Source organism: Gavialis gangeticus, unplaced genomic scaffold (genome assembly GCF_001723915.1).
Source record: "Gavialis gangeticus isolate Ggan-Ray unplaced genomic scaffold, GavGan_comp1, whole genome shotgun sequence".
NCBI classification, from domain to species: Eukaryota; Metazoa; Chordata; order Crocodylia; family Gavialidae; genus Gavialis; species Gavialis gangeticus.
In genome coordinates, this window is record NW_017729006.1 from 20,627,976 (window position 1) to 20,649,708 (window position 21,733).

Sequence of the window (21,733 nt, forward strand, 5' to 3'; positions counted from 1 at the left end):
AACCAACTGAACTGATCGTGATCAAACTGGTTTATGAAACTTTTGTCTCAGGCCCCTCCCTGGTTCATGTTAAATCAGTTCCCTAGCATCCCAGCATGCTTTGCAGCCCTGTGCTGTCTGCTCCAGAGAGCAGGACTGGTCCCGCCCTCTGCTCCCTAGCTGGAGCCGTGAGGGCTGACTGATAAGGGGGCAAGGGGGACAAGCCTGGCTGAGAACGGGGGGGAAGGGAGGCGCCTGGGGCCAGAAAGAGAGGTTAAACACCTCTTCCCCCACTCAAACTTACTGCTGGCTGCAACTGTGGACTATAAATCCCAAAGACACCTAGAAGGAGGAAGAGAAAGTAATGAGGAACCCTGCAGAGCCCTGCTGCTGTAATTCTGGACTGCAAATCCCAGAGACCCTCAGGAGGAAGCGGAAGTGAAGACAGCAGGAAGAGGAAGTGAACACAGCAAGAGACCCATAATCTAGTGGCTCCCAGCTTCTGGCACAAGCCACTACAGGCATGTGGCTGTATTTCCTGTATCAAAGGTAAATGTCTATTTATATCTGTTTCAATTTAATCTCCACATCTTAGACTAACCTGCAAAGCCTGAATCAATTCAGCCTCGGGCTCCTTGACTATCTACCTAGTCTTAGGGTGCAGTATGCTGGATCTGCCCGACTGATTCATAGGGTCAGAAGGGACCTCAACAGATCATCAAGTCCAACCCCCTGCCCGGGTAGGAAAGAGTGGTGGGGTCAGATGACCCCAGCCAGATGCCCATCCAGCGTTCTCTTAAAGACCCCCAAGGTAGGAGAGAGCACCACCTCCCTTGGAAGCCCATTCCAAGTTTTGGCCACCCTTACCCACGAAAAAGTTTTTCCTGATGTCTAGCCTAAATCTGCTCTCTGTCAGTTTGTGACCATTGTTCCCTGTCATCCCAAGAGGTGCCCTGGTGAAGGAATCTCCGATGCCTTGCTGCGCCCCCCTAATGAATTTGTAGGCAGCTACAGAATCACCCTCAGCATTCTCTTGCAGAGGCTGAAGAGGTCTAGGTCCCTTAGTCTCTCCTCATAGGGCTTGGCCTGTAAACCCTTAACCATACACGTGGCCTTTCTCTGGACCCTCTCAAGGTTATCCACATCCTTCTTAAAGTACGGTGCCCAAAACTGGATGCAGTACTTCAACTACAGTCTGATCAATGCTGCATGGAGGGGAAGTATCACCTCCTTGGTTCTATTTGTCATGCATCTGCTGATGCATGATAAAGCTTAGTTAGCTTTGCTGATGATTTCATCACACTGACAACCCATGTCCATCTTGGAGTCCACTGTGACTCCGAGATCCCTTTCCACTTCTGTGATGCTGAGAGGGTCATTTCCCAACCAGTAGGTATGCTGGATATTTTTATGGCCTAAGTGCAGCCCTCTGCATTTGTCTTTGTTGTACTGCATCTTATTGTGTTCTGCCCACTTTTTCAACCTGTTCAGGTCTGCCTGCTATCATTCCCTACCCTCCAGAGTGTGCACTTCGCCCCACAATTTAGTACCATCTGCAGACTTGGACAAAGTACACTTCATACTCACATCCAAGTCACCAATGAAGACACTGAAGAGTACACGTCCAAGGACCGAGCCCTGCGGGACCCCACTACCCACGTCCTTCCAGGTTGGTACCAACCTGTCTACTACTGCTGTCTGGGTGTGACCCCCTCAAGCCAATTTGCCACTAAGTCTCAGCCTCTTAAGTTATTTATGAGAATGGGATGAGATACCTGGATGTGTTTTTGGATTGACTAAGGAAGACAAGCAGCAGCCTTCATTTTAAGCCTGCTTGGGCAACATTTTGCAGGTTATTCAGCAGATTTGTCCCTGAATATTCTCCACCAACTCCTGGTTCCTCCAAAACCATGTGACTGTCTCCAAACCTCATTTCTTACCATTGTATCTTACTGCCTGGCAGCATAACCATTTGCAGAGTCTTGAAATACTAGCTTCCTCATTCCAAGATATTCTTATCTTGGCTCCCAGGTGTATGACTCCAGTTCCAAGCTTTAGTTCTTACAACTGATGCTGACTAAGCACACTGAAGTAGCATAACAGAGTGAACTGACTTTATTCCCTAGCAAAAGCACTGAAACACAGATTCATGCAGTATCGGTGTAAGTCACTCAGCTGCAGAGTAAAAGTGACCCCTCAAAATACTGAGTTACCACACAAAGATGAAGCAGTTGTGTGTCTGCTCCTCCAGTCAATTTCATGGCAGGGAACCAGTTTGCTAAACTCAAGTTAGCACCCCTGCCACCTAGTAGTAAAAGTTCTGTAAAAGCACATACTGCAGGCCATAAACTGGCAACAATTAGTTACTTGTGCATCTACTCCTTTGACGGCCCACACAGTAAAATGCAGGGTATGTTACTCTGTGCTAATCCCAGGGCATGTCCACATCCTAGGCTATAAAGTTCACAAAGCCAACCAGCTAGGGTACAATTAGGGGATAAGGAACATGTGCACACAATTGTCTAGAACTCCTTTTCCAGATCAACCTCCCACATTTACAGTAGTCATCTTAGAATTAAAAGGTCTGCCTAGATCCAACTTGCTTCTATACATTTAAGGCTTCCATCCATATTGCAACACACAGAAACCTAAGGGGAACATATGTCAGCTTTGCATCTGAAGTGCCCTCAGCTTCACAGAGTATACTGACTGTAATTTTAAAAAAAAAATTGGTTAATGCCCAACTTGACTAATTCTCCTTCTTGCCCTAATTTAAGACTCCTCCAAAAAATCAACTGCTACTCACGTTTGAATGGCATCAAGCCCTGCCATCTTCATCTTCAACAAACGGTCTTTCCAATAGTACCGGGGCACACGGGCATAGTGAATGCTACCCGAGATGTAGCGGAATGGCTTCCCATCCTTGACGAAGCAGTTGTGGTCGTAGTCAATTCCAAAACTTCTCTGAGGTATGCTCTGCATGTCAAGAAAGTTACAAGGTGTGAGCTCCCACCTCCATCAAGAAGCCAGCTTTCTATTAAACCATTCTGCTTATTGAACTCTTCTATACCCTAGATCTCAGGAGCAACAAGAACATGACCTGAACTGGTGACAAAATATTGGTTCTTTTACAGCAGGGGTATCCAACCTTTTTGAATGTGGGGCCAGATCATGAACTTATCATCCCCCAGTGGGCCAGCGAGCCATATTCGAAGACCTCACAGGAAGTGGTATCACATCAGGAAGTGATGTCACATGACCTTTGACACCAACGAAGTTGCAGGAAGTGACAATGAAATGGGTCTAACCAGTTCAAAACTCTCCCTCTATAGCATCCACCTCTGCCACTGTTCAGGACAGGATACCGAGCTAGATGGACCATGGGGCTGACCAAGCATGGCACTTTTTATGCTCTCATGTTCAGAAGCTCTTATGTTCTTTGGCTGAGCTTCCAAACTATGGCTGAGATTTGCAAAAAGGGGTAGATAGGCATGTTACAAAGTTGTCATAAAAGATTTGGAGCCCTCTAAATCCCATTCATTTTAATGGAAGTTGGCCTTTTGACTCAGCTTTGAAAATCTCAGCCCAAGGTGCCAACCAAATAAGTCAAAATATATTTTGAGGTTTGAGTGGCTTGAAGCTAGTGAAGATGTACCCACAATCAGTCACTGACCAGAGTGGGAACACAGTTGTCCTCACTTATTAACGTGTCTCCAAGGCCCTGCACTGTCTCTGCCTACATGTTGCTCTCATGTCCTCTTGCTTTCCTAAATCTCATGAGAGTAGAGAATTCCCATCATACCTACTGGACTGCCATCACTGGATAGCTGTCCTGGTTCTAAGGTTGCGCTTCTGACTCTTTCGTGGCCTCTTTTAGGGTGCACACTTAGACCTCTGGCTTTTCCTTCCCGCCCATTTTGCTGAATTGTGATTATTTCCATAGGGCATGAAAGCAGAATCATAGCCACTGAACTATATTCTCATCGAGGCAATGACTCTTACAAAGTATGGCATATTTTAGTAGGATAAAACCATTTTGAAGGCCACACAGAAAGCAATAAGTAGTCTTTACTCACATGACCTTTCCAGGTATCAACCACCTGCTACTTGGGTTCCTGGCAGGTACAGACACAAGTTTATTAGCACGCTATTCCAGAGTGGGTCTCTGTGCCATAACCTACATCAGGTCTCAGATCTAGGGAGCCTGACCCCTCCCCAGCCATAGGCTTGTCACGTTATACCAATCTGCTGGCTGGTGCAGACCTGGCCAGGCTCCTCCCATCCCCAATAGCATGTGGGAAGCCAGCTTCAGCTGCATGCCACTTTTCCTGGCTGGTGCTGACCTGGCTGGATCCGTCCCATCCAGAGCAGCATGCGGCTGAAGCTGAGTTCCCATCAGCTGCTGGGGATGGGAAGAGCCCGGCCAGGTCTGCACTGGCCAGCAGAGGCGGCGGCGGAGCCGTGTGCCACTCGGGACAGGACAAGCCCAGCCGGAGCAGTAAGGGCCGAGCTGCATTTTCCCTCTACCTGCGCACGTCAGTCCTGAGCGGCACATGGCTCCACTGCTGCTTCTACTGGCCAGTACCGACCCAGCTGGGCTCCTCCCATCCCCAGCAGCACGTAGGAAGCCGGCTTCAGCTGCATGCTGCTCCAGATGGGAAAGACCCGCCCGGGTCGGCACCAGCCAGCAGAAGCGGCGGCGGAGCCGTGTGCCACTCAGGACTGACCAGCGCAGGTAGGGGAAGTGCAGCTCAGTCCCTGCTGCTCCGGCTGGGCTCATCCCGTCCCGAGCAGCACGTGGCTACTCCTCTTCCCACATGCACCACGTCAGCAACATCAAGCTGACACAGTGCATGTGCGAATCTTGTCCCTTCCCCAGCCTTCAGCAGCCATTAGGAAGCTGCTGAGGGGCTAGGGGAGGGACAAGGGGTGGGAACAAAAGTAAACAGTGTTTACTTTAATTTTCTGTCGCAGCACTGCAGGCCTCAGAAAACAGCTTGCTGGGCCGCATGTTGGACAAGCCTGTTTTACAGCCTTCAAACTTAGCCAAATAGATCTAAGGAACCACAATAAACCTGTAAGTTAAGCAAGTAATGACAGGAGTTGTATGGTTCTCCATAGCTGTACTCATTTTTCATTCTGTTAAGCGGGTTTAAGTCACTACCTTTATGTGGTGGTAGCACTATAAACACCATGACAGTTTAAATACACAAGACCCAAGAGAGCAGAAACAACCAGAATGCTAAAAGCTCAGCTTTCTGTACTGAGCACTCTGAATCAATACACATGCCCTTTGAAAAGGGACTGAATTTCAGTGACCCTTCTGCTAGATTTGATGTTGAAAATTAAACAAGAGGAGTCGAGTACAGAGAGATCTAGGTATACCATACACCCGATGTTCAGTGATGTGTTAGCTGAAAGTCTTCAGAGCTTAGTTTCTAACCAGAGGGCCACTGGAAGTTAAAGGGCTAACATTTCTGCAAAGCTCCTGCACTACTTGAAAGAAGTGTAACCAATTTTCAAAAAAGAGAGAGAAAGCAAGCTGAGGGAAGGCAACTTCCTCAGACACATGACCAAAACAAGATGACAGACTGCTGCCCAATGGGATACATGATCTATAAAAATGGAAGGATAAAGAAAGGGATGCATATTACAATCATACACCATACTTCTGCAAATCTGGCTCCAGTCTCAAATTGCTTACTAAAATGAAAAATATAATGGCCAACTGGAAAAACTTTGGTTTAGTGACTTGTCAGACATCACATGGAAATCATATTGAAAGCAGGGACACGCCATGTTTCAGGGCAGCAATCAACTGTCTTAACCATGAGACTTCTTCTCTTCCTGACATTTTCTGCCTCATCCCTGGCACTTTCCAACGTCAAATAAGGAAGCATGGGTTCTACGTACAAAAGTTCCTTTAACACGCAACCCTGAGTCATCCCTGGAGCATGCCCAGCCTGCGTACAGAATGAGAGTGCACTCTTAAAGACTATATCAGAGTACATGCACAGTTAAGGGGGCTGAATTACGGCAATCCAAACAATCTTAAATTCTGTTTTTTCCTAACTTTTGAATACAGGCAGCCCTCAACTTAAGATGTTTCAAGTTACAACAAATGGTACTTACACAGTTTATAAATTGACACCCTGTTTCAACTTTCTGATGTCAGTTTCAACTTTACAAAGCTTGATCTCATGCAACGCCACGCCACGCCAGCGAACAAGTTCACTGCATTGCTCATCTCCCAGGAGAACATCTATCCAAACTTCCTTGGACACTTTCTTTAAGAAAGCAGACAAGGCTCCAGAAAAACCTCCAGCCAAGACTCCTAAGAAGACTCCAGCCAAGAACCCTTCAAAAAGTCCAACCAAGAGCCCTTCAAAAAGTCCAGAAGTCCTTCCAAGTCAATATGATTGCTATTTACAATATAAATACATTTATGTAGCTATATTACTCATGTAGAACTGATCGAGTACAAAATTCTGGGGTATTTTTGGTGAAGATAGGGTATCAGACCTTGGTTCAGGAACCAATCCCCCACTTATAACATTTTTCCCATTGGAATATCGGTTCCGAACTATGACGTTTCAACTTAAGACACAGCTTTCAGGGATCAATTGTGTTGTAAGTCTGAGGACTGCCTGTATTTAATTTTGCGACCTCATCGGGTTTTTCTTAACATAGATGTGTGTGTACTGCTTCCATGTCTCTCTTTGAAAACTAAACAGAAAACAAAAGTTTTATTGTCCAGAACTAAACAGAACACCTTCACACATCATCAGAATCGCTGAGCTATTCAGATCCAAAGCACAGACTTGCACACCATGTGGCTAATGAACCTACTAGGAGCAGTCAAAAGCTGATATGGGGCCTTGTCACAGAATGGGGATGAGGATACGCTTTGCTGGTGGGTTTCACAGCTCTTTGCTGAAAATATTACAATACCCAAGTTCTGTTGGGCATGTTTGACTGATTAGTCACTTCTACAATTGCCTCCCTGCCTCTAGCAAAGCCCTTCTGCTCCCATACCTCCATCCTCAGCTCCTTCCTCGTCTCCTCCCTTCTGACCATCTATTTGGGCCTGCCTATATTCTCTTCACATTCCCACTGCTCTCCTCTCCATCCTTCTCCTACTAGTTCAATCTCAAAGTCCAACTGCCTCCTTTTCCCACTGGGCTTCCACTTTTGTCCCTGTGCCACTCCACTATGGCACCTGCTTCTCTTCCCAAACCTCATTCTTTACTCCTCTGCATTTGAGTGTCAGGGGATCACCACGTAAGGGCATCCCACGACATCCTGATGACATTCACCTGTACGTGGTTGTCTAGAATGCCTTGGCCCAGCCAATCAGATTCTGATTTCCACCCAATTCTCGCTGGCCACAACTTGATGGATTGTTATTTTGGAGGCGATGTTACCTCCATGAGTTTTGTTATGGCGCAAGGCACCCACCAAGTGGGGCTCCAGCCTCCCCTTTCACCCCAGCCATACACCAACCAATTATCACAGTAACAGATATAACCTGGAACATATGCGTGTGGTTGGCCTGACCATTTTCTCTAACTGAAGGCCAGCTACCGTTTCTTCTTCAGGATAATTACCTCTGATATGGAAAAGAGTCTTTAAACTGTCCTGTTTGTCCGGTCTGACAAACTGAACAAATCCTCTCTCTCTTCTTTTCTTTTGTCCCCCTGTTTTCCTGCACTTGATGCCAAGGATCCAGCCATCCTGAAGGGCTTCCTTCACTCAGCAAGACAAAGAAAAACCGCCGTAGGGGAATCCTCCCCCTTTTTTATAAAAAGATAAAAAAAATAACCAAAAAACCCCCTAAACTCAGTGTTCCTACTGACGCCACCCCACAGGTATGGTCCCTTTAAGCCACAATCCCTCTTTGGCTGGCTAGGCTTCCCTTAGGGGTTCCTCTAGTTGCCTTCATTAATGCGAGTCAGTGCCCCCTGGGGCTACACAGTCTCAGTCTGCATCGCCAGTGAAACGCAGAAGAAAAAAAAAACTTCCCTGTATATTCAGGTTTCCCTCCACAGTCCACAACCTTCAGCTGCCATGTTTGACGGGCAGCCATCCTCACAGAGCTCCTCTGGGCTCACAGATTGTCTAGATCTCAAATCCCATTCCCGGGGAATAGCATCTTGGCCCTTAACCAGAGCTTTCCTCCTGCTGGTGTCCTCTCTCCCCCCGACTCTCCTTCCCCAGGGAAAACTTCCGGCTGGAAGTAGCTCTGGGGCACCGGGAGGATCCAATCTGACACTCCAGTAAATTTAGTCTTGGGCACACCAGGAGGTCCCACCTCAGCATCATCACTGCCCTCTCAGGTAAGCAGAGATCATACTTGTCCTCTGAACAGGCACTACCAGCCTCTTTACAAGGTACATATACCTCCTCCCCACCCCCTCGCCGCCGTTTCGGATCCGGGCCGGCTCTCCTCCCCACCCCGCCACTTCAGGTCCAGCACCACTCTCCCCCCACCCACTCCCCCTCTAGGTCCACACAGCCTGAGTCTGCCAGCCTCCTTCCCCGCTCCTCTCCCTTCCTCCCTGCGCGCCGCCTCCCCCAAGGCACGGCACTGCATGGCACTCCTGGTGGGCCCAGCCCCACCCCCTCCCTCCATCCCTGCCTGCTGCCTCCACCCCCTCCCTGCCAGCTGTTCTGGGGGGCCAGTGGGGCCAAGCAGCAGGGGGGTACTGCCACCATCATCCCCCCCTTCGCCTTCTGGCAGGGAGGCGGGAGAGAAGCCCGGCTGCTCAGGCAGCTAGGACGTGTTTGGCCGCATGGGCCGGGCTGCCGAGCCAATTAGCACCCACCCCCTCGCAATTGGCCCAGAGCATTACAGACAGACACACAGACTACGCCTTTTATTATATTAGAATATTCATTGCTGCCATTTTTTTTATTTCCTAAAGTAGGTCTCTCTAGATATCCATTTCCAACGACACCTAGCCACAAAACAACAAAAGATAACTACAGAAGAGACTTTTTCTTGATCAGTGAACAATATTTTATTAAGTTGGACAGAACACTAACATCAGGTATCAGTGCACTGATTATACAGAAATAAACACTTCCTTAATACAGGTTGTTTTATAATATAAGCTATTTCAGTCAATCTATGATTTGGGTATCTCTCTGTGACATAAGGAGGCAATGTTGCCTTTTCAATAAATTCACCTTCTAGTAGTAAACAAATTAACTAACCCTTTGACTAAATTCTCAACCAAAATAATAAACCCATTCACTACTAAAGATAATCAAGACAAAAATGGATTTAGTACACAAGGCAATAAACTATTAGGAAAAAGGGGTTTCCATTGACGCAAAAGGCATTCTAATGCACACATATTAAATGTGCAGCAATTTATGTCACCCATGCATTTGTGGTAGGAACCATTTCTTTGTATTGATTTTTGTGAATATTTGTGCTTTCTTGGAAAAGATAGGACAGGAATTCTGAGATGGACACAAACATACACACACACACCTACAAATCAAGTTCCCCATAGTGCAAGCCTCCCCACGGAGGTAACTAGCTAGATAATTAGCATGCATCGCACGCAGTAATTACCCTCAATTTAATCATCAAAAAATCCAGCTGGACTCAATGGTTTAGAAGGAATGCTTTGCACTACTCAACAGAAGACAAACTTCAACTCACATCTTTCACAGAGACAATGCAGGCCAAATGCTTGTAGGAGCTGGGGTTCGTCACTGCTGTCTATATGGTACTTTTAAGCCAGGTAGCATCAACTCTATTTAGTCATGGAAAAAAGTCAGAGGAAGATGTGTACAAAACATAGCAAGTCATGCAGGGGAAACGAGGGATCCCAAAGCATTTCCTTAAGTAAAATGCGCTCACAGACACAAAGCACTCTGTGAAGGTGGAGCTTACAGAATTAGCAATGGGCATGGTCCAGACAAGAGGATGGTTGTTTCTGCTCTGCCAAAAGCAGCATTTTTCCTGCTCTGCCAAAAGCATCACATGCCTCTTTCCTCATTTGTTAATACTGCCTTTCCTGAGCAGACTTATTGTGACACTCAGATCCCACAGCAAAATTGGCCAAATCAGCTAGACAGAGGTACAAAAAAGTTATATGATTTGACCAGCAAATCAGAGGAAGTACGAACAGAACACCAAAACCTAAGACTTTTGGGTCCCTGTGTTGGTCTAAGACAGGGGTCAGCAACCAATGGCCTACAAGACAGATTTGAGCTACAGCAGCACTTCAGGGTGGGCAGAGAGGGGGGGGGGGGAAAAAAAAAAAAAAAAATCAAGACAGGCAAGGGCATCTGCTCTTCCCTGAACTGTGCCTTCCTCTGCCATGTGCCATTGATCCCTTCTGCAGCACCCAAGCCACCTGCTGCTGCCTCAGCCCTCCCTGTGGTGAGGGCTGCTCTCTCTCCTCACTACTACAGCTTCCGCTTACCCTCACCATCAAATTCACTGTCACCCATTGCCATCGGCTGTGGGGAAAAAAAATCAGCAGCACTCAGTGGCAAAGTAAGTAGGGGAATCAGTGGCTTGAGACAGGTGACTCCCAGGCAGCTGGTTTGGAATTCCTGAAACGTTGCCCACCTTCCTGAAAGGCTCCTTGTCCAAGACACCAGTTTGCCCATAGCCAGTCCACCAGCTAAGAGAAGGAACTTTGGTTCTGATGGACAAGAACACAGAGAAAGAGCTGGATTTCATTTGCAAATCTTGTGCCAGAGGAAGAGCTGAAAGGATGTGGTTAGACTTTTTCACCTTTTCCCCACTGAAAGCAAAGCTATGCGAACTGTATAAGTTTACAAGTGCACTTCAGTCAACTTGGACAATACACACAAATCAGTTCCAATTCATTTTGTGAACCTCATACATCAACAGCAGTATGCTGGGGAAGCAAAAACAATGGACTAATTTTTAAAACTAAAATTAAGACGCAAGCAAATCACTGATGCTATCAATATTACATAGTGCTAAAAATACAGCAAATTCAAATACACAATCAGGTGCTAGATAACACCCATTTAAGTGGGGGTAGAGATGGGTGGAAGGATTTCCCTATATAACAAAATAAGAGCTGAAGGTCAGGTTATCAGGAAAATACAAAACTAACCTCCCCAAAGGAAAGCTGACTAGTATTTAGTCTAGCTATGCTTTAGAGACCCTATCAATTTGAAATCTAGATAACATTAAGGTGCATCTAAAGTTTCAATTATTGATGTTAACTCTGAGTCACATTTGCCTTACTTTTAAGTTGTCTCCTTCCCCATTGCCAAGGGAAAGCCTACTCAACCAGAAAAAAGAAACAAAAACCTGAACAAACAAACATGATTTTTCCCTATTCTTGTTCACTTCCAGATTTCAGGCATTACTTACCAATAAGTTATTAAATGCTCAAACAGAAAAAGGATGTTTAAGTTAATGGTGTCATTTTCGTAAGTCATTATCAGGTATCTACTGGAAGTCTAGTTAAATTCTGGCAAAGTTAAAAAGGCAGCTATACCACCTTTCCCTATTACAATCTAATCCCATCATCATAGATTTCAGGAGTGAACACATGGGCATCTACTTGGTTTAGCATTACAGTGGTATGAGAAACCCCAGGAAAGATTTGGGACCCCAAAATATACAGCAAAAGAATTTGAACAGACATTATTTTCACTTCTGTAAGAGCAGTTGACGACCCACACACCCATTACTGGCATTTTGCAGGATTCTCTACACCTGAATGGAGACTTTGTAGAACACTGCAAAATCTGCATGCACAACGTTATCACATTTCCCAGATGACAGAACTATACTTCATCATGACCTAGATGACACTGTCAGATACCAGCAAATGAGAAAATAACGGAACATGAGTTCGAATAAGTTACATATATTAAGCATGCACAACGAAACAGTTATCACCATGACATCAGTGTTTAGATTTATATTTTAAATGTTGCATCCCAACAGAAAGAGGAGCTGTAATTGACTTATTTAGAACTTCCACACATCTGTGATATGTGATAGGCCTAATCTGTAACAGAAGTAGCAGTGCATTCTCCCAGCTTATTCCCATAAGTCTGATGATACCAAGTCCACCCATACCTACACTTTACACTCCACTAATTTCCTGGGCACATGCTGAGCATGGACACAGGTCACAGACCACTAGGACAACTAATTGCATTGGTGATAAAAATTACAAAATCTTGAAATTGATGGGCTGTTCAGGAAGAACGCAGGATGATCTCTGTTATTTCAGCTCTGCTGCCCAGCCTCATTGGCACTCCAAAATACATAGTCCCCGGGCTGACGTATACAAAGGTGCTTTGCCCAACTTTGTACAAGCCAACAAAGAAGGGATTCATCAAATATGCCCCAGCATTCAGAGGAAATATCTGACCACCATGAGTATGTCCAGAAAGCACCAAGTTTATGTCTGGCCGATCTTGGAGAGCCCATTTTGCAGCAATTGGCTGATGAGCCAGAAGTACTATTGCACGATCAGCACTACAGTCACTTAGGGCTTTCTTTAAATCCATTCCGTGCCCAGAATAGTGCAATACATCAGCCTCAATATCATCAACCCCCGCCAGACAGAACCAATCATCACTTTTCCTTGGTGACCTGATCTTCACATTCTCATTGTGGAGTGGACGAATATTAAATGACTTCAGCAATTCAAACCAGTTGCTTACATCAGAAGTATAATACTCATGATTGCCCGTGACGAAGTAAGTTCCCAATGGTGAACTCAGCTCGCCAAGAGGTTCAACAGCAGGTCGGATGGCTGTCACTTCAGAATCTGTTAGATCACCCACAATCACAGTGATATCTGGTTTTAAAGCTTTGACCATCTTTACAATCATTGCAAGTTTAGTCTTCCCTACGGTAGGTCCCAGATGGATATCTGATAATAATACCACCTTCAAGCTGTCCATTGATGATGGAAGTTTGTGAACTGGAATTTCCACCAAGTTTATTGCAGGAGGTTGGGCAGCATTCAACAACCCAACAGTGGTCAGGGCAACAGTTGCCATAACAGCCAAAACTGGCTTCATTGCCAACTTACTGCTCTTACTGACACTGATTGTCTTCACACCGCTCCCAGCCAAGAATTTATAAGCTTGCTCTACAGAACCTAGAGTGAAGAGGAAGAAAATAAGGATGATATAGGCTCCTAGACATGTGTAAGCAGCTAATGAAAAGATGTAGGGCTCTTCTGCCACTAGAAACAGCAATGTAAAAAAGCTTGAGTGTGCCAATACTAGAAAAGTTAGCACAATGATTTTCCATGGCCTGAAACAAAAGGAGTTGGCAGCTGAAGACTGATAGAATATGGCCACTGTGCTTCTCCAGATGTGGAGAGACCCTATCATCATAAGCACATTAGCAAACAGCGTCATCTGTAACCTGAGCAGCCACCTCCATGTCCTGAGTTCAAGTCGCTCCGCCAGGTAGGTCCGTGATATCATCATGGAGAAGACGACAACTCCAGCAGCTACTGCAGCCTTTGCTTCAAGAGGCAATTGCTTGAAGGAGATCATCTCTATTCACTGATGTCCCAGCTCTTTCCTTTTCTTTATGAGTCTCCAGTTGGTAATAATGTTATGAAGGTACTTCTCATTCAACTAGGCCTGCAACCAGGAACCAGCATCAGCTTTCTGATATTAAAATACATTCCCCTTTTCCCAGTCTGGAAGCCAGAAAAGTATTATCTGGCACCAGTCACATGACACTAGGGTTGGCTGAATGACAACTATCACTGTCAAGAATATTTCAAAAGAAAAAAAAAGGTTCATTGCTTTGAAATTAAATACAGATGCAGCAATATGATTATACTGACCTATGACAACCAGGCTCACAGCTCTACTGTCTTCCTTCCTCAAAGTTTTCATTAAAAAGTTATCATCACAAAACCTAAGAACACCAAGCCAACAAGAATTTGTCGCAAAATTACGGGCATCGCCTCACAAACAACACAGCAAGAACTGCTTTTCAATAATCAATATAATATTAGAAAACTCTTGTCAGCTTCATGGCTGTGCTGCTTCTAAAATTATCATACTGTGCTCAATACCTGATGGTATGCTTTAGACACCCAACTAACCCAGTCTCCAAGAGGTAGGTGTGCCTTTACACAATTTTATCTAACGTAGCAGGCATCATTGATACACACTGTACTAATGTCAAGGCTCTCACAAAAATATCTTGCCAGCCAACTTAGGCAACTAGAGCTTTGGGAAATGAAGGATAGTCCATTTATGACAGACCTTATAGCTGTTTTCACCCTCCCACCCCCCAAAAATTATGAAAAAAAATCAGGGAGACAAAACCACGAATCAAAACAGAAGACATAAAAATGCTTCTGCTATGTATAGTTTCCCCCTAAACCTGTTGATCCTTAATTGAAAACATGGTAAGTTTTCTGTTGTGGCCAACCAGAATGGCATCATGCTCACTTAGCCTAAGAAGAGGGTCAAAACCTCATGAATCCCTGCCTTTTCTTAAAAGGAGTCTCTAGACCTTTTAAAAGAAATTTGCAGGCCTCCTCTCTCATACAAACAAAAGGCAACATTCAGTGACTTAGGGTTTCCAACTTTTGGTTTCAATTTCACAGAGTTCAGAAGTTCAGTACTGCCAATTCTCATGATTTTTCGCATTGTTCTTAAAGTCTACGCTTTGGAAATGTGAAAAACTTCTTTTATATATATGTGGGTGTTTGTGCCCAAAAGCTTGCAAAGAACAATTTTTCCAACTATTTAGTTAGTCTAATAAAAGATATCACATCTACCCAAAGAACCTTGCCTTGTTGGTCTCGGGTCATTCTAGTTTAATAATGGGCAAAAAACATTGAGCAACTATTTCATTAACCTTTCCTAAAACAATGATAAAGCTGCTCAGCTATAGCTGTTGTGAATTACAAGAGCATACTCCTGCTACTATATTGCTTGCAAAACACTTCCCACAATTCAATTCATATTTCTCTGGAGCAAAAACAGCAAATGAAAGCATGTCAACAAAAAACATAAAAACTATAAAGCAGCCTCATAAAGCAATTGTGAAAGTGTCTCAGCTCAGGTCAAAAGTTCTACAGATCTGTATTTACCAGTGTGATAGTCCATTCACTCACTCATGGCAGTTTTGCATGAATTTAGTGTGGTGACAGAAACCTGCCACATCTTCTGAAGTCTAAGCCAGGATTCACAGAGGTTCTTTTCCAACTTGTGTTTAGTTAGTTGGGGAACTAAAGAACACAGAAAACAAGTGGATCTGGTCTGTGTTCCACATCACAGCAAATAGGCTCTTTGGAATTAGTTACAGTGATGTTCTGTCTCTTTCCTAGGAAGGAAGCAAAACTTTGTATTTTAAAAAAAGCAGAACCTGAGGTTTGTTTAGTCTTTCCCCCAAACTGATAATTTAAAGTAAATCTATTACAAGATCAAAACTACTTTATAGGCTGCATTCCATTTTAATCAAAGAATAACCGCTTCCATAGAAGTACCAAGCTATTTATTGTGTTACACCTTTTGGAACACATGCACTACATTAAAGAGTTTACTGAGAATGCCAAGCGTTTGCTTCAAACGCACAAAGGAAGCATGGTCTCAGACTCAGGCTAAGAAGAGGGTGACAACACCACAGAGTCTTGTCTTTGCTTGAATATGCTGTCCCCAATTTTAGCTGACACATACCCAATAGGCTCCAGTAACAACAGGGGAGCTAACTATTGCTCCATGGGCATTAAGCCCAGGTTAACCCTGTGCATCCAACAGGCCTGCCTTTTCTTGAATAAGTTGCCCCCCAGATTTAAATGACGCATAGCCAATAGCCCCCTTTAATAACAGAGGGGACTAACCACTGCTCCACAGGCCCAGGTTAACTCTATGCATCAAATCATGTATTCAAGAAAAGACAGGCCTATTTGATGCATAGCATTAATACAGGCTTAAATTAGTCTGAGGCATTAAAGTGCAGACAGTGTTGAGATTCAGAGCTCCAAGAGCCATCTTCACCTTTTTATGTAACAAGGCCCCCAAGAAAGATGAGTCAAAGCAAGGAGCCCATGGCTGCGCAGCCCCAGAAAGCTCAGGATGGGGCAAGAAAGGTTAAAAAAACCAAACAAACAGGAAAAAATACCTACAGCACCCAGAATTCCCATGCAGTCAAGTACTAACCAGGACCAACCCTGCTTAACTTCTGAGAGCAGATAAGTTCAGGTGTGTTCAGAGTGTAGACACTATCACATTTCCCTACTCGCCTTTTAAGCCCCTCTGCCTGCTTTGCCTCCCATTCCACACTACTAGCCCTTCCACCAGCACTTCTGCCCCTGCCTCCCCAGAAACAGGCTCACAGGAACCCAATTTAGTACATACTCCTGACCCACACTCCCAACACCGCTCCAGGCTAGTCCCGCTGCAGGGCCCATGCATCACGGGCAGGGAGGATGCACTGGGCTCTACTTGCCCATCTCTGCCTGGCCCCAGCCCAGCTGCTGCCTCTCTCAAAACTCCCAACTTTCCTCCTTCTTCTGGGGCCTCCAGCTGTCCCAGCCTGGGCAGGACAGAAAGCAGGCAGCCAGGGCTGATGCTGCCCCTGCTCATGGGCCCAGCCCAAGTCCGGATGGTGGGGGAAAAGACACTCACCAGACACAGAGTTGGCCCCTAGGCCCAACAAACATGAGACTCCCACAGCCTCAAACTCACATCCTTTCTCCTCCAGCAGCAAAGCACAGGCCAGAGATGCAAAGCACCAAGGCTGCAGGCTCTTTCCTCACTCCAGCTCCCTATGTCTTGTGCTAGGCAGAGTTTTGTGATGGCATCTTCACCAGATTGCCCCTCTTGAAATGGGGCAACAAACCCATACCTCTCACAAATAACACTGAGGAAAGGGGTAATGTGTTTGTTGCGCTGACCAGTGACCTCAGCAGATGGCTTTCCTTCTGTCCCCAGGTTGAAGGATATTGCCCATATCTACAGCCCAAGGCCCCAACATCGTAACTGGAATAGAGCCCATCTTTCTAATTTTCTATGATTCTATGCCAAGGGCGGGCAATTATTTTGGGCAGAAAGCCACTTACTGAGTTTGGCAAGCCATTGAGGGCTGCATGATAGGCAGCCAGGGGCAGATAAATTTTTTAGGGGCTCCATGGGCTGGATAGAATGGCCTGGTGGGCCACATCCAGTCCCCGGGCCACATTTTGCCCACTCTTATTCTATGCCTTCCAACTAACAGAGGCTGCTTTGTTACCAGAGGCCTGGGACACCAAACCTGCCAAAATGTTAAAATGACCAGCAAAACCATTAAGAATCCAGAATCAGTAGAGATGGCATGGGAGAAGCATGGCCCAGAATAAAGGCTAAACATCACAGGAAGGAGAGGGGGAGAGCAGCTCTGGCCTGCATTCAGGATTCTGAATAAAGTGATTCTGATTCAGAATCCTCTTTGAACCATCCTCTCTGAAGGGTGCAGACCTCCTGCAGTTTGGTTTCAGAGCTTCTATGACAACGCCACCCACAGCCCTTGTAATTCCCTAGGGCAGAGGTGCTCAATCCCTGGCCAGCTGGGCAGATAGAGCCCCTGCTGTTGTGTCATCCAGCTCTCGGGGGGAGAGCGGTTGCCACTCCTTTGTTGCCAAATGTCCAAACCTGTGGGCAGTGGGGGCTAGAGAGTGCGGCCCTATACTAGATCAATGGTGCAGGGGGGCTGTATGGGAGTGGCGCAGAGACTGATCCCTGTGCATGGGGCCAGACAGGCAGTGTGGGGTGCCAGGGCCCAATCCCAGCATGTGAAGCCAGGTAGAGGTAAAGTGGGACATTAAGATGTGATCTGGGCATATGTAGCTGAGCAAGATCAGCACACGGGCCAATCCTAGCATGCAGGGATTGGGCAAAGGCAGCTCAATCTTGGTGCGTGGGGCCTGATCCTGGCACATGGGTCCTGGTGGGGGTGCTGTGAGGTGCCAGGGCCCAACCTAGGCATACCAGGGCCTACCAAGACCTGTCAGGGACCAAATCTGGCTTGCGCATTTGCCTCCTACCATAAATCAGTCCTGCACGGCCAAGAGGCTGAGTGCCACAGCTCTGGGACAACCACAACCTATTCCAGGATAAACAGCACAAGAGCAACTCTCAGCAGAGAAGGGAGGGGCTGTCTTATTTTATCCCCATCGCTTTCAGCAGCTGCTGCACATGCCTGCCCCAGCTCCACACCCCAAACCCAGGATCAAGATGAGTGCCCTCTAATGCTGCCTGGCTGAAACCCAGATCCCTACACAGAGCTTCTCCCAGAAAGCAGGAAAAACGGGTCACAGCGAGGAGCCCGTGACTGGGCAGCTCCAGGTAGCACGTGATGGGTTGAGGAAGAAAAACAACAGAAGAAAAACAGGAAAAGCCTACAGCACCCGGGACTCCCACGCGGTCTCCCATGCAGGGTCTGATCAGGTGTGGCCGTAGACACCGCCGCTTCGCCCTGCTCCTGCCCTAAGCCCGCTGCGCCTCTTCCCTCCCGGCAGCGAGCGGGATCCGGGCGCGCTGCCCCGGGCTCAGACCGGGAGGGGGAAGGCAGCGGCACCGGCAGCCCGGGGCAGGGGCGGCGACTCACCGCGGGCAGCAGGGCGAGCAACGCAGCCAGGCGCAGCAGCGCGGACGGCATAGCCGGACCGCTAGCGGAGGAAACCGGAAGCAGCCAGCAGCGCCGCGTCCCGTGACCGCCGCCGGGTCAGCTGACGGCTCCAACCAACTGGAGGGGAGCTCCGCCCTGGCTCGGGCTCCCCCTGCTGCCTTGCCAGGAGCTCTCGCAGCCCAGGGCCCGGCCGGCCTGCCCCTGCCCAGCCTCCACGATTGGGCGGGACCCAGCGCTGGCAGAGGGAGAAAACCCACCTGGTGCTTTCGCCCTGCCCGCGGCGTTTGCCGTGGTCCTCGTGTGCGCCCCACCACCCCGCTCCCCACACGGGCGCAATGGGTCACGTCCACCTGGCAGGAGCGCCATGCTGGGTCTCCCCCCACCTGTGCCCTGCGCCTCCCAAGCTGCGACTCAGCGTCCACCCATGTCCATGCCAGCTCTGCCGCATCATCGCAGGCTGCCCCGCAGGATACCAGGCCGCCGTCGGCAGGTATCCCTGTCCCTCCACGTGCAAGGCCCAAGGCCGGGCCGCCTCAGCACACAACCAGGACGCACCAAACCCCAGCAGAAAGTCCTCTACCCCATGCAGCCTAGGCCCTGCCAACCCCCAGCCTGATGCTCCTAATCAGCAGCTCTCCCAGGCCCCACCGCCACCCCTAGGGCTGCAGCTCCCCCCTCCATCAAACCTTGCTGTCAAATGGCCAAGGCCCAAGGAGGTGAGGTAGAAAGGCAAGGGATCTTTGGCAGGTTCCCCTTGCCTGCCCATTCTGCTGCTAGGTAATGTTTGTTTTTCTAGGGAACGGCTCCAGAGAGAGAGGAAAATGAGTAATTTTATGTCAACTCTGGTCAGGACAATCAGCCACCTCCATCTCAGCTCTGGGCCTTCCAGAACTCCTCAAACCATCCCAAGTGGCTAGCTGACCACCACACCCTAGTGACTGCTGGTGATAGCACAGACACAACAGTTAAAATTTCCACATATATAATTTCCACATTTGAAAGATAATAAACTGTATCTTTGGAGGTATAGTCTCAGGGGAGGCTTCACCAAACGTCTCTCGCTGGTTCAGCTCCCACACTGCGCCAAGGATGCTCAGAGAAAGCTGAAGGCATGAACGCTTCATGCTAGTTCTTCCACTCTTGCAAATATATTGTGCAGGGCTAGTGAAGATCTTCCAGCTGAGATGAAAAGCCTGGCCACCAGACTGGCTGCTGTGCGCAGACCTGGCACTTGGTGATGCCTTGAAGTCCAGAATGCAACCTTGGAGAATTTTAGCCTGCATGCTTGGAGGGGCGATGAGGTGACAGTCCTTTATCAATAATGTATCCTGCAGAGCAGTTTCACATTGCAGATATTCCCAGCACTCTCAGGGCTCTACCTGGTATCTGAGCCGCCTACCCTGCTGGCAATTCATGGGCTGATGACACATTTGCAGGCAGGATCCAGCGCTGGCAGAGGGATAAGAGCCAGTTTGCTGCTTTCACCCAGCCCGGCCCATTTCCCTTGTTCCTTGTGTGCCCCGTGCCCCCCCAGCTACTGCCTGCCACCTCCCTCTGCACACATGTGCGAGGCCGCGTGGAATAGGTCATGTCCACCTGGCAGGACTGACACGCCATCCCCTCTGCTTGGGCTCACCCCACCTGTGCTCCGTGCCCCCCAAGCTGTGATTCTCAGTGTCCATCCATCTTCACATCAGCTTTGCCATATCATCAGTGGTTCGGACCCAATTTTGGCTGGACCTAATCACCCACACCTATAGACAATCCAATCTATCAGACTGATACAAAGCCCCAAATCAAGGGCTTGGCTCTCCATCCCAAACCTGCAAACCGGTTTGACTTGAATCAAGGGCTTGAGTTTCCATCCAGGAACACCTGGGGAGCCAAGCACTGCAACTTCATGCCCCAGATCTGTGCCATTGGTGAGGTGGGTTCAAGGGCCCATCAGCAGAGAGAAGGGAAAATGTAATCTTTTTTTTCCCACTACAATCAGCAGCCAGCTCCTGTCTATGTCTGCTAGAGCAACACACACCAGCCTCAGGATCAAGATGACTGTCCTCTAATGACTCCTGGCTGAAGGACAGATCCATGCACACAGATACAAGCTCAGAATTTGTTTATTTTCATTTATTTATTTTTTAAATGCAACCTCAAATTTCCCACAGCAAAAAAGGGGAGTTAAAGCAAGGAGGGCTTGGCTGTGCGGTCCCAAGCAGCCCACGATAGGGCAAGCAAGGGAAAAAAAGGCCAGAAAACCATGCATCCAGGATCCCCAGGTGACCTCCCACCCAAGCATGAAGTACTAACCAGGCCCAACCCTGCTTAACTTTTGAGATCAGATGTGTTCAGGGTAGTACAGCTATAAACATTGCTGCTTTCACCTGCTTACCTTTTCAGCCCCTCTGTATGCTTTGCCTCCCTGTGCACACTGCTAGCCCCCCCAGCATTCAGTAAACTGGGATTCAGAACTGGGGTGTGACAGGTGCCAGTCATCCTTCCCAGGGTGGTTGGGAGGTGGGAGCAGTGAGGGGGAGCTACTGCCCCTGTCCTGGGAAGGAAGCCTTTTAATGCAGAATCCAAGCCTGACCCCTACTTTATTCTGCCCCCCCAACCCTAAACCCCACTCCTGTGCCATGCTGCCTAGTGAGCTGATGTGCTCTGGGGGTGCATGGGGATTGGAAGGAGAGGGAAGAAGGGGGAGTTAGTTGGTGCCAGAACTGACCGCTGGACAGCAGAGTTGGGGGGAACCTTGGAGGGAGACTTTGTGGGGCTGGGTTGAGAGGGGTTAGTTTGCCCACAGGGAGCAGGAGGGTGAGAAGGGGACACTGCCTGCACTGGGATGCTGGAGCTCTGCAACCTGGATGGCCCCTCTGTAAGGAGCAGCCACATGACAATGGGGCAGGAGCTGGGGACACACCTCAGAAAAGAACCTGCCCTGGAGCAGTGCAACTTTATGTGTGCTTCAAACTAGTTTGAGGCATTAAAGTGTAGACAGTCCAGGGATTCAGAGCTCCAGGAGCCTCCTTCACCTTTGTATGTAACAAGGCTACAAGAAAGATGAGTCAAAGCAGGGAGCTTGTGGCTGGGCAGCCCCAGAAAGCTCAGGATAGGACAAAAAAGGTAAAAAAAAAAAAAAAAAAAAAA

The 21,733-nt window shown here is 47.7% G+C and overlaps 2 protein-coding genes across 2 annotated transcripts in view; both read right to left on the minus strand.

The window, feature by feature from the left end:
- GLB1 (galactosidase beta 1) overlaps positions 1-18,665 on the minus strand; it is a 76,199-nt gene extending 57,534 nt beyond the window's left edge. The window contains exons 1-2 of the mRNA XM_019508923.1: positions 18,569-18,665; positions 2,786-2,955 (exon numbers count right to left, since the gene is read on the minus strand). Coding sequence (XP_019364468.1) covers positions 2,786-2,955; positions 18,569-18,619 — 221 coding nt within the window. The 5' untranslated portion in view covers positions 18,620-18,665. The remainder of the gene's footprint in view (positions 1-2,785; positions 2,956-18,568) is intronic.
- On the minus strand, positions 9,750-18,649 carry TMPPE (transmembrane protein with metallophosphoesterase domain). Its single transcript, XM_019508924.1, has 2 exons — positions 18,569-18,649; positions 9,750-13,602 (listed from the first exon to the last, which is right to left on the minus strand). The coding sequence occupies exon 2, from the start codon at positions 13,510-13,512 to the stop codon at positions 12,193-12,195; it is 1,320 nt and encodes a 439-aa protein (XP_019364469.1). The 5' UTR covers positions 13,513-13,602; positions 18,569-18,649; the 3' UTR covers positions 9,750-12,192.
- Positions 18,666-21,733: the final 3,068 nt, after the last annotated feature.

Bases quoted from the DNA above. Each gene is read 5' to 3' on its own strand.
- TMPPE (XM_019508924.1), bottom strand. From the start codon at position 13,512: ATGATCTCCTTCAAGCAATTGCCTCTTGAAGCAAAGGCTGCAGTAGCT.